Genomic DNA, 13,309 nt, shown 5'->3' on the forward strand with positions numbered 1-13,309 from the left:
GAAAGCTGTGGTGGCAATCCTTATATCAAACAAATTAGATTTTAAACAAAAACTATAATAAGAAATGAGGTAGGAAAAGAGAAAGAAAGAAACAAGGAAAGAAACAAAGAAAGAAAGAAAGAAAGACAAAGCCTAACCCTACACCTAAAGGAGCTGAAGAAAGAACAGCAAAGAAAATCTAAACCCAGCAGAACAGAAATCATAAAGATCAGAGCAGAAATCAATGAAATAGAAACCAAAAGAACAGTAGAACAGATCAACGAAACTAGAAGCTGGTTCTTCGAAATAATTAATGAGGTTTAATAAACTCTTGGCCAGACATCTCAAAAAGGAGAGAGAGGACACAAGTAAATAAAATCATGAATGAAAGAGGAGAGATCACAACTAACACCAAAGAAATAAAAACAAGTATAAGAACATATTATGAGGAAATATATGCCAGCAGATTTTATAATCTGGAAGAAATGGATGCATTCCTAGAGACATATAAACTACCACAACTGAACCAGGAAGAAATAGAATACCTGAACAGACCCATCACCAGTATGGATACTGAAGCAGTCACCAAAAATCTCCCAACAAACAAGGGCCCAGGGCCAGACAGCTTCCCAGGGGAATTCTACCAAGCATTTAAAGAATTAATTTCTATTCTCCTAAAACTGTTCCAAGAAATAGAAATAGAAGGAAAACTACCAAACTCATTTTATGTGACCAGCATTACCTTGATCTCCAAACCAGACAAAGACTCCATCAAAAAGGAGAATTACAAACCAGTAACCTTGATGAACACAGATGTAAAAATTCTGACCAAAATACTAGCCCGTAGAATCCAACAGTACATGAAAAGGATTATTCACCACAACCAAGTGGTATTTATTCCTGGTCTGCAAGGTTGGCTTAACATCTGCAAAGCAATTAATGTGATATAATACATTAATAAAGGAAAGAACAAAAACCATATGATACTCCCAATAGATGCAGAAAAAGCATGTGACAAAGTATAGCATCCTTTCTTGATCAAAACTCTTCACAGGGTAGAGTACAAACCTCAATATCATCAAAGCCATCTATGAAGAACCCATAGAGAATATCATTCTCAATGGGAAAAACTGAGAACTTTTCCCCTAAGGTCAGGAACATGGCAGGGATTTCTACTATCACCACTGTTATTCAAAATAGTACTAGAAGTCTTAGCCTCAGCAATCAGGCAACACAAAGAAATAAAAAACATCCAGTTTGGAAAAGAAATCAAACTTCACTTTTTGCAGATGATATGCTACTTTATGTGGAAAACCCAAAAGACTCCACCCCAAAACTTCTAGAACTCATACAGAAATTCAGTAAAGTGTCAGGATATAAAATCAATGCACAGAAATCAGGTGCATTTCTACATACCAACAATAAGACAGAAGAAAGAGAAATTAAGGAGTCAATTCCATTTACAATGGCACCCAAAGCCACAAGATATCTAGGAATAATTCAACCAATGAGGCAAAAAACCTATACTCAGAAAACTCTAGAATACTCATGAAAGAAATTGATTAAGACACAAGGAAATGGAAAAACGTTCCATGCTCATGGATTGGAAGAACAAACATTGTGAAAACGTCGATGCTACCTAGAACAATCTACACATTTAAAGCAATCCCTATGAAAATACCATCAATTTCTTCAAAGAAATGGAACAAATAATCCTAAAACTTGTATGGAACTACAAAGGACCCCAAATAGCCAAGAAGGATGATGAAAAACAAAACCAGAGTTGGCAGCATCACAATTCTGGACTTCAAGCTCTATTACAAAGATATGATCATCAAGACAGTACAGTACTGGCACAAAAAGAAACACATTGATCAGTGGAACAGAATGGAGAGCCCATAAATGAACCCTTCACTCTGTGGTTAGCTAATCTTTGACAAAGCAGAAAAGAATATCCAATGAAAAGAAAATATTCTCTTTAACAAATTATGTTGGAATGCAGAAGAATGAAACCAGACCATTTCTTTACCTCACACACAAAAATAGTCTCAAATGTATGAAAGAACTCAATGTGAGATATCAAAATCCTTGAGGAGAACACAGACAGCAACCTTTTCAACTTTAGTCACAACAACCTCTTCCTAGAAAAATCACCAAATGCAAGGGAAGCAAAGGCAAAAGTGAACTATTGGGACTTCTTCAAGATAGAAAGCTTTTGCACAGCAAAGGGAACAGTCAACAAATCCAAAAGACAACTGACAGAATGGGAGAAGATATTTGCAAATGACATATCACATAGAGGGCTAGTATCCAAAATCTATAAAGAACTTATCAAACAACACCAAAGAATAAATTTTAATCCAATCAAGAAATAGGCAGAAGACATGAAAAGATATTTCTGCAAAGAACACATCCAAATGGCCAACAGACACATGAAAAAGTGCTCCACATCACTCAGCATCAGGGAAATACAAATCAAAACCTCAATGAGATACTACCTCACCCCAGTTAGAATGTCTAAAATTAACATGTTAGGAAACTAAGATGTTGGTGAGGATGCAGAGAAAGGGGAATCCTCCTACACTCTAGTGAATGCAAGCTGGTCCAGCCACTCTAGAAAAAAGTTGGAGGTTCCTCAAAAAGTTGAAAATAGGGCTATCCCACAACCCAACAATTGCATTACTAGGTATTTGCCACAAAGATACAAGTGTAGCGATCTGAAGGGACACATGCACCCGAATGTTTATAGCAGCCATGTCCACAATAGCCAAACTATTGAAAGAGCCTAGATGTCCATCAACAGATGAATGGATAAAGAAGATATAGTATATATAAACAACAGAATATTACGCAATATCAAAAATGAACTCTTGCCATTTGCAATGATATGGGTGGAATTAGAGGATATTATCCTAAGCAAAATAAGTCAATCAAAGAAAGACCATTATCATATGATCTCACTGATATGAGAAATTTGAGAAACAAGACAGTGGATCATAAGGGAAGGGAAAGAACAATGCAACAAGATGAAATCAGAGAAGGAGAAAAATCATAAGAGACTCTTAATCTGAGGAAATGAACTGAGGGCTGCTGGAATGGAGGGGGTGTGGGAAGGATGGGGTGGCTGTGTGATGGACATTGGGGAAGGTATGTCCTATGGTGAATACTATGAATTGTGTAAGACTGAAGAATCACAGACATGTACCCCTGATATAAATAGTACATTATATGCTAATTTAAAAATTTAGAAACATTAATAGCAGTCCCTAGGTGGCCCAGTCCTTAAGCATCTGCCTTCTGCACAGGTCGTGATCCCAGGGTCCCGGGTTTGAGCCCCACATCAGACTCACTGTTCATCAGGAAACCTGCTTCTCCCCCTCCCACTCCCCCTGCTTATATTTCCTCTCTTGCTATGTCTCTCCCTGTCAAACAAATAAAAACTTTAAAAATAAATTAATTAAAAATTTAAAAATTAAAAAAATCAATAAAACTGACAAACCTTCCCCAGACTCATTAAAAAAAAAAAAAGACTAAAAAAATCACAAATTAAAGAGGAGAAATAACTATCAACACCACAGAAATACAAAGAATTTTAAGAAAATATTATGAAAAAATATTACCAACAAATTGGACAGCCTGGAAGAAATAGATAAATTTCTAGTCATATATAAATTACCAAAAATCAAATAGAAAGATAATGGAAAACTTGAACAGACTGATAACCAACAGAGAAATGAAATCAATAATCAGTAATCTCCCAACAAACAAGAGTCCAGGGCCAGATGGCTTCCCAGGTGAATTCTACTAAACATTCAAAGAATAGTTAATACCTATACTTCTAAAAGTATTCCCAAAAGTAGAAATTGAAAGAAAACATCCAAATTCATTCTTTGAGGCCAGTATTATACTTATATCCAAATCAAAGTTACCACTAAAAAAGGAGAACTATAGGCCAATATCCCTGATGAAAATGGATGTGAAAACTCTCAACAGAACACTAGCAAATCAAAGAACAGTGTACTAATAGAATCATTCAACATGATCAAGTGGGATTTATTCTTGACTTCCAGGGTGGTTCAATACCCATAAATTGATCACTGTGATACAACATATACATAAAAGAAAGGATAAGAACCATATGATCCTTTCAATCAGAAAAATAATCTGATGAAGTACAACACCCATTCATGATAAAAACTCTCAACAAAGTTGGGAGAGAGGAAGCAAACCTCAACATAATAAAGGCCATATATGAAAACCCCAAACTATATGTCATCCTCAATGGGGAAAAAACTGAGCATTTTTTCTCTATGGTCAAAAGCAAAAACCAGAATGTCTAAAATGTTATTTCCTTGTAGAAAAAATAAATTTTAAGGGATTTGACTCACTGGAGATATTTGATACACACATCAGTGCAGATGGGTCAATAACTGTTGACGCCTTTTTTTTTTTTTTTTTAAAATCAGGCTACTCATGTCTTTTTTTTTTTTTAATTTAATTTAATTTTTTCAGTGTTCCAAGATACATTGTTCATGCACTACTTGTTCACTCTTTTCATCTTTAGTATCTATACCAATACCAAACATATCATGGGTTCTCAATAAATATGTTTTGAATTAATTCATAGAAATAGGAAGAACAAACAGAAATGACCTGGCCCACAACATCACACTTACCAATCAATATATATTTATACCAAGATGCACCTGTGCCTGCATCAGAGTGCCATATTATTAGCAATGTTGTTGTTAGGGAACAATGAGCTAATTATAAACACAAATACTCCTTGAACTACACTAAATTGAAAATACACCTGAATTAGAGTGGTTAACCAGGACATTCACTTAATATCCCAGGATCACAGAAGATAAGTGTTAGTGATCAGAAAGAAAGGAGAGTTTGGGAATCTGGGACTGTACTCTGAGTTAGAATGCCACAAGGAAGCACTGAGAACTTTAAGGAATTTTCTCAGTTTGGTTCAGAGGGTTCAATTCCTAAATGATCCTGTTTAAAAGAGTGCCCAGTTATCAGTTAATTATTGCTCCCCTTGACCATAGATCAGTGCTACTTTTCCACAGAGATGCCTACAATCCAAGGTAATTTCCTATCTATAGGACTCTGACATTTTTTTATGTTACTGTCTTGATAGAATTAACATGCTTCAATTCACCAGACTTTAGAAAAACACACTCCTATGTTTCTTGTTGGGTCCAGACTGCTAGAAATTAGTGAAACCATTCATATAACAAACTAATCAATTTTTCCCAAAGATAACCTTTTCTTTCTTGTACTGGAGGGGGGAAAAGGGACATAGACTCTTTATTTACAAAAGGAAATAGCTGCCCATATAATTAATAACCTAATGATAGTTGAGAAAGAAATCTGAAATACCTATTGCCTCATGTCCAAAATTGCAGGGTCAATGAACTCAGCCCTTAGTATTTCTTTACAGAGCATTGAACAGGTTATCAGAGGCACCAGAATTCACAAGCTCTATAAAAAACTAAGGAAAGGGGTGCCTGGCTGGCTCAGTCAGTTAAGTGTTCTACCCTTGATTTTGGCTCAGGTCATGATCTCAGTGTGATGAGTCTGAGTCCCTCCTCAACTCTAGCTGAGCATGGAGGCTGCTTGAGATTCTCTCTCCCTTTCCTTTTACCTCTCCCTCCATGCTCACACACATGCCTGCCCTCTCATTCTCTCACTCTCTCTTTCTCTCAATAACGTTCAAAATAAAATTTGTCAACACTGACAAGCTGATCATAAGAACTATCATAAGAATAGTCATACATCAAAAGCTAATGATGTACTATATGGTAACTAACATAACATAATAAGTAATAATAATAATAATAATAAAGAATAGTCATAGACTACAGTGGGAATATTAAGAAGAAAAGCTACTTCTATCTTAAAGGATTATGCATAGATTCCTAGTGAAATGTATACCTAAACCAAAACTTTGAAAGAGGGATAGGGAAGGAAGAGCGTGCAAGTATAAAAATCACTAAAGACAAAAGGATCAGCATATAGGAATTTCCACAGATAATTTTAAGTGTGTCCTTTTATGGGAACTGCTAGTAAATAACTGAACCAAATTGAATGAGGAGATGTGAAACCAGCAGACTGACTTCGTAGACTGTACTCTTTGTCACTATAAAATACTATCTTTCTTTTTATTGTACTATAATTAACAGTGTTATATTAGTTTCAGGTGTACAATATAATGATTCAACAATTTGATACAGTACTCAGTGTTCATCAAGGTAAGTATATACTCTTAATCCCTTTATCTAGTTCACCCAGGCTCCACCCATCTCCCCTCTGGTTACAACCAGTCTGGCTCCTCTATTTAAGAATCTGTTTTCTCATTTGTCTCTTTTTTTCTTTGTTCATTCACTTGTTTCTTAAATTCCACAGATGAGTGAAATCATATGGTATTTGTCTTTCCGTAACTGACTTGTTTCATTTAGCATTATATTCTGCAGATCCATCCATGCTGCTGCAGATGGAAACATTTCATTCTTTTTTAAGCCTGAGTAATATTCTGTTATATATCATAGTGGTATATGCCTACTAGGATGGTAAGATAGTAGCCAGTGTAAGTATACTAGGAAAATAGAATAAGAAATTCGGTCAACTATATGAATTGATACTGGAAATATTAGAAAGATCTCCATATGTTCACTAAGAAACTTAAATTTTATAATGAAGGCAAAAGGGAGTGATGGAAAGGATTAAAACTATTGCTTGGGTTACAAAAATTCATTTACGAACTCTGAAAACAATACATAAAAGTTTATTTTTTAATTCAACTTAGTATCAGTGTCTTCCCTCTCTAACTAATTCCACCATCTATCTATCACATTTTCATGAGCCATTACCATATATCTATTGCCACCCTCAACCCAGCTTCGCCTTAATTCTTGTACATTTGCACACTTCTGATATTAAGAGGTAAAGAAATATCAGCATCCATCAGAGTTGGCATTACCAGAATATGCATCATCTTTTCAGGTCCTCAAATATCTATTTTGTCTCTACTACTTTGGGATCGACCTCTTGTTTCCCTTCCCATATTACTCTTACGGTCTAGTAGTTCTTTGTATAAGTTTTAAGACACTCTTATTATTTATGCAGCAAATTGCAATACAGGAAAATGTATGAAATATCAAGTGTTCCATTTTAGTTTCCTTGTTATCATTAGGCATGAGAACAACCTTCTTCAAATTCTATACCAGTCTTGAAAATGGAAAAACTATGTGACTTTCTAAAGCCCTTTTAACCTGTGTTCAAAGAACAACTAGTTACTTCCTATTATTTTCCTCCTTAGATCTCTACAAGAAAAAAACAAAAACAAAAACAAAAACAAAAACTTGCTGAAGTGTATCTCATGTTCTTTCCTTCTGTTATTCTGGCTCTGTATCACTGGAAGATAGCAAAGGGCCCCAAACATAGAGATCTCATGCAGAACCATCAAATTCTCTAACTATCCCCCAACTTTCTTATCCCCTGCTAAACAAATTTCACAAATTCTCTAAAAATGAAAAACCTTGTCCTTAGTCACTACTCTGAAAGAAATATTTATTGCCTGAAAATATTCCATTAATCTAAATGCTTGATGCACTTGAAACTTAAAATCCATAAATATATTCCTTCTTCTACTCTTCTCAATTATGTAAAGCCAAAATGAATTAACTTTCATGCAACCGAGAAATGAATCAAGAGTTTTAAGGAAACATCTGGTATGGAATGAATGTCAGTTAATAACAGTTCAGAAACATTTTTTCACAAAACATAAGTGAGAATTAATCATATCTGGGTTTTTCAAAAAAATGATTCTGATTGCACTGATTTTTAAAATATTAAAGGGAGAAGCAAAGACTTATGTTAAAGTGTATGTTAATACACTTTTGCAATATTTTAGTTATGAGATAAAGACACCCACAGTAAAATTAGTATTTTGAGTGAGAGAGTAAAAGAAACAAATTAAGAAGAAAACCAAAATGGCAAGACCAAGTGTTAAACTGATAATGGGGAAAAAGAAAAAGGAACAATAAAGAATATCCTTATGTGAGACTTAAGATTGATAAGAAAGGATATACAAATCTGAGAGGCATATTTAAATCTTGAAATATGAAATATCTACAGGACTCTCAATAAGAATAAGATAACAAAATAAGGATACTAAATGTAGTTAATAATAATGAGTGTTTACCATATTCTAAATGCAGCTGTATATATCTTATCTATATTATCTGAATTTCTCAGTATAACCCTAAGATGTAAACATCATTTTACCTAAATTTTGCACATTAAGCAAATTGCTCAAAGCCACTCCAAAAGGAAAAAGGGAAAGTGTAAACTCAAACCCTCTAAATCAGATCTAGATGTTAATAGGCTGAATGTTGAAATCAGAACCCTGAAAGATGTACTATTCCCTGGCAATATAAATTTGGGGATTATCAGCCTATCTGAAATCAACTTACTTGTAAGAATTACCTCATTTATAAGAGAAAGTGAAAGAAAGGATTTTCTAGAGAAGATATTTCAGATGAATAAATAGCCATAGGGATTGGGGGGAAAAATCATGGAAGAGAATGAAAAAGAATAGACAAAGCAGTAGGAAGAAGTTCAAGGAAATGTGAAATAGTGGGAATAAAGCTGTAAAGAGTTTCTTAAATTAGCAGTTTATAGTCTCATATGCCACAGAGTTTGAGTTAAGTGAAAACTGAATTTTGTTTAATGAGTGAAACAAAAGGGAGGCTAGTGGTGACCTTGACTAGAGTAGTTTAAATGTTGCAATACTCAGATGAATTGATGTACAAATGGTTAGTAGGACAAAGAAGACAATTGCCATGCAGGTGAACTTTAAGTGAAAATGTATGTAAGCATAATTAAGAAATGGTTAAAACCTCTTAAAGCTAATATTGCTAAATGTCATTTGTAATAAGGTGGTTGATGGTGTTTCAAACTGAAACAAGACTCGCCAAAAACAAACAAAAATAACCAGGGATAGGTATGGTTCTTCAACTCTAAACATACTTCTAACATTCCCTTACTTCTTTGTAATAAATTCTGAATCCAACACATTGCTATGCGATATCCAAGGAATGCTATGTCGTTCTCAAATGTGTTTAGAAAAAAAAAAAAAAAAACAATGGAAATTCAGTTTAGAATTTTAATATCAACAATCTGCTCTTAAGGAGAACCCTTTGACATGAAAAAAGGGGGAAAAGTTCTCAAGATCAAGATAATACAAAATAGTAGCAGTTAGAGTATGTTGGGACTTTTACTATTAAAGAAATCTAGAAGAAAGTACAGAATGAGACATTACAATCCCAAACCTCAGCTTCCAACCTGGGGAGAAATTCTTCTTAGCACAAGGATATCCCAGGAAACATCAAAATATATCACATAGATATTCTATTCTGAAAGTAGAAAGAAAATACAGCCAAAGGTAAATATTACAATGTTAAATGTGTACCTTTGAAGTAAAATTTCTATGGTGAAAACCTGAAGAAAAAAATGGACTGTTAAAACATTCAAATGAATCTTTAAGAAAATATAGCCAATAAAAATGTCTTTTTTCCAATAAAAGTGTCAAAAACACACTTCCAAGAAGATGATCTAAATAAGCTGACACTGGGTAAACTATGCAGTAAGTATTCATTGTCTGTTTAACAAGTAACACACATGTAAACTTTAATATTGGGATATTCTTGCCAAAGACCATTGTTAGTTAGTTTTTTGTTTTGTTTTGTTTTGTTTTGTTTTTTTGTTTTTGTTTTTGTTTTTTTTTTTTTTAATCGTCTCTACGGGAAGAATGTCTGTAGATAGAAAATTTGGGGAGGGCAGAATTGTTGATTCAAAAGCAATTTATGGAGGGAGGATTTTTTTTTCAATGATGTTTATAAGATGATACGTTGAACTGACACCAAGTATAGCTAGTTGTAGATTTATTAGAAGCAGCAGCAGAAAATAAATACGTGATTAAAATGTGAAGTCACTTCGTGTGACCCCAAGAGGTATTCAAACATTGTCATTGTCATTGTTATGTGCTCACTTTTCAACTAACCAGTTGTATAGGAATCACTATCAGAGTTATTTCTCTTAAAGTTAGACATTGGCCAGGACTTTGGAGTTCTTCATGTAGCCTTCTTTATTGTTTCAAGCAGATTGGGCAAAAAACAGTAGTCAAGGATGAGGAAACCAAACAGCACTACCAACTTTCATCTTGCTGGGACTGACAGAGGACCCTCGACTGAAAATTTTGCTCTTTATCTTTCTGTTTCTTTCCTACATCCTGAGTATATCTGGAAACCTAACCATCATCACCATCACTCTGATTGATTCCCACCTTAAAACACCAATGTATTTTTTCCTCCAAAATTTCTCCTTCTTAGAAATTTCATTCACAACTTCTTGTGTCCCCAGATTCTTATATAACATATCATCTGGGGACAAGTCTATTACCTATAATGCTTGTGTCAGTCAACTATTGTTTACAGACCTCTTTGCAGTAACAGATTTTTTTCTCCTGGCCACCATGTCCTATGACCACTATGTAGTCATCTGCAAACCCCTGCATTACCTGAACATCATGAGCAATAAAGTCTGCAAGAACTTCATCCTCTTCTGTTGGGTAGCAGCACTGATGATCATTCTCCCACTAATTAGTCTAGGTTTGGGCCTGGAATTCTGTGATTCAAACATCATTGATCATTTTTGTTGTGATGCATCTCCTCTCCTGAAGATCTCTTGCTCAGACACATGGTTGATAGAACAGATGGTTATCGTCTGTGCTGTGTTGACCTTCATCATCACCCTCATGTGTATAGTTCTTTCCTACATTTATATCATTGGGACCATTCTAAGATTTCCCTCTGCCCAGCAAAGAAAAAAGGCCTTTTCCACTTGTTCTTCCCACATGATTATTGTTTCCATCATTTATGGCAGCTGCATCTTCATTTATGTCAAACCTTCAGCCAAAGATGAAGTAGCTATTAATAAAGGGATTTCACTTCTTATTACTTCTGTCTCACCAATGTTGAATCCCTTTATTTACACACTGAGAAACAAGCAAGTGAAGCAAGCTTTCCATGACTCAATTAAAAAAATTGCATTCCTCTCAAAGATGTAAAGGAGAAATGAGTCTATGAATCCAGCTGAAAGGAAGGACAAAGAGGCTTCTAAAACAGTTCGTCTGTATATCATTTATTCTCTAGTCATACGGACACTCTCACTTTCTTTTTAAACAGCTCACTGTGAGCACTATTCCACATTTTTACTCTCCGCTAAAACCAAACTCTGTGCCTATTTGCTCTTAGTGTCTGACAGAAATTGATGTTCGCCAAACATGTTGGATGTTATCCTGGAAACACAATAGACTACTTTTTTTTTTTTTTTTGCCATATTTCTACACTGCCAGGTGTGACTATGTACCCTCTGTTATAGTTAAAAGAATGTCTGTAGAAGTGATGTGCACCATTTTTAAACCTGGCCTATAAAATATCTAATACGTGATTCACCAACACTTTTTTCCCCACCTACCAGCCATATGCCAGTTTTAATGATTTTGGAAGTTTCACATTGGTGATGAATGAAGCTGATTTTCCATCTCAGCTATAGTCTTCATCCAAAGATGACTTTTTTCACTCTTTGCAACTTTAGGGTTCATTAAACATCTGAGATCATGACTACCCAAAAGGTTTTTATGGGCTTTTTTTTCTTCCTTGAACTCTTTGGTCACTTCCCAATCTATGCCTAATCAGATAGCCAACTTTTCTTCCCATCTCCCCATACCTATTATCCCACTTTCCCACATCCTGCTTGTGGGGTTCCTTGTGCACAAGAAAAGCTACTTTTCCCTACCTTTGAGACACTTGGCAAATCTTATGGTTACAATATTCTTTCTATTGCAATAGTTACCCCTATTGCAGTACGCTTTCATACTTACAATAATCTTTTTAGAATAAACTCTCTCTTTACTAAATCCAGATTTGTTTTGTTTTGTTCATGACAATGTACAATAGTATGGATCCTTTCTGATTTTACCATGTGTTTAACCCTATAAGAGAAAAGCACAACTATCCTCCAAACAATACTTGATTGTATTTTTATTAAGATTTTATTTATTCATCTGATAGAAAGAGAGCACAAGTAGGCAGAGAGGCAGGCAGAGGGAGAGAGAAGCAGGGTCCCCGCTGAGCAGGGAGCCCAATGCAAGCTTAATCCCAGGACTCTGGGATCATCACCAGACCTGAAGGCAGACACAATAAATGGAGCCACCCAGGCACCCCAAAACAATATTTGAGTCTTACAGCACCAATTAACAACAGCTATACTGCTCTCTGAGTTTGAAGAAAAATAATAGCAAACCTGTTACAGAGAATTTAGTATATCAGCACTACTGATGTTAAGTGGAATTTTATCAGAAATATTTACTCTTCCCCCATAAAATAATCACTTCTGCTTTCAGGGTAGCAAAAGGAGATCAGGGTGTCTCTCTAACACTGGACCTTGCTTTACTCTGTGTACCTAACATTCAACAACTTGCATATACAACTATGAAATATGACCATACAATGATGAAAACTAGAGAACAACCACTAGAGTCAGGGATCTTCATTTCAATCCGAACTTCACCACTTCCCAGAGGCACCACACTACACAAGTTGCAGGACTCTAGTATTTTGATTTATCTGCAAACAGTAATAATAATTACAGCTGTGCCACAGAGCTGTAAAAATATGACCCAATGCTTATAAAGAGCTTTCTCCTATCAGCAGAGCCTTACTAGGAGCCTAGAGCAACAAACTGGTAATAACTATACCTACCCACACCCCTCGCTGGTGGCAGTGAGGACTGGCATAGAGGTAATCATCCATTCCTACTCAGGCAATGAGACTGTATAAGCCACTGCCCTTCTTTCTTTGGAAAGGTATCAGTGGGGCTGAGATGGGACCTGAAATTCCATTCATCAGCAATATGACTCAGTGCACCAATTTTACCAGGCTCTTACTGGTATTGGCAGGGTTTAATGTGAAACTGAACATGAACATCCACCCAGCCCTCATGTTACATCTCCACAAGGGAACTGCATCCTAAAAAATCTTTTTAAATTAAAAAAAGTATTGGGGAGGGTATGTGCTATGGGGAGTGCTGTGAATTGTGTAAGACTGATGAATCACAGATCTGTACCCCTGAAACAAATAATACATTATATGTTAATAAAAAAATAAGAAAACTCACAACCTAATTTAAAAATAGGCAAATGATTTAAACAGCTGCCTTACCAAAGAAAATATACAGATGGCAACGAAATGCATGA

At 35.2% G+C, this 13,309-nt stretch overlaps 1 protein-coding gene across 1 annotated transcript; it reads left to right on the plus strand.

Annotated features, from left to right (window-relative positions):
* Window positions 1–6,202: 6,202 nt before the first annotated feature.
* LOC131839748 (olfactory receptor 6C2-like) lies at window positions 6,203–11,119 on the plus strand. The gene is made up of 2 exons (XM_059187481.1): window positions 6,203–6,242; window positions 10,185–11,119. Exons 1-2 carry the CDS (start codon window positions 6,203–6,205, stop codon window positions 11,117–11,119), a joined length of 975 nt encoding a protein of 324 aa, XP_059043464.1.
* The last annotated feature ends 2,190 nt before the right edge of the window (window positions 11,120–13,309 follow it).

Source organism: Mustela lutreola, chromosome 8, assembly GCF_030435805.1.
Source record: "Mustela lutreola isolate mMusLut2 chromosome 8, mMusLut2.pri, whole genome shotgun sequence".
Taxonomy (NCBI): Eukaryota; Metazoa; Chordata; class Mammalia; order Carnivora; family Mustelidae; genus Mustela; species Mustela lutreola.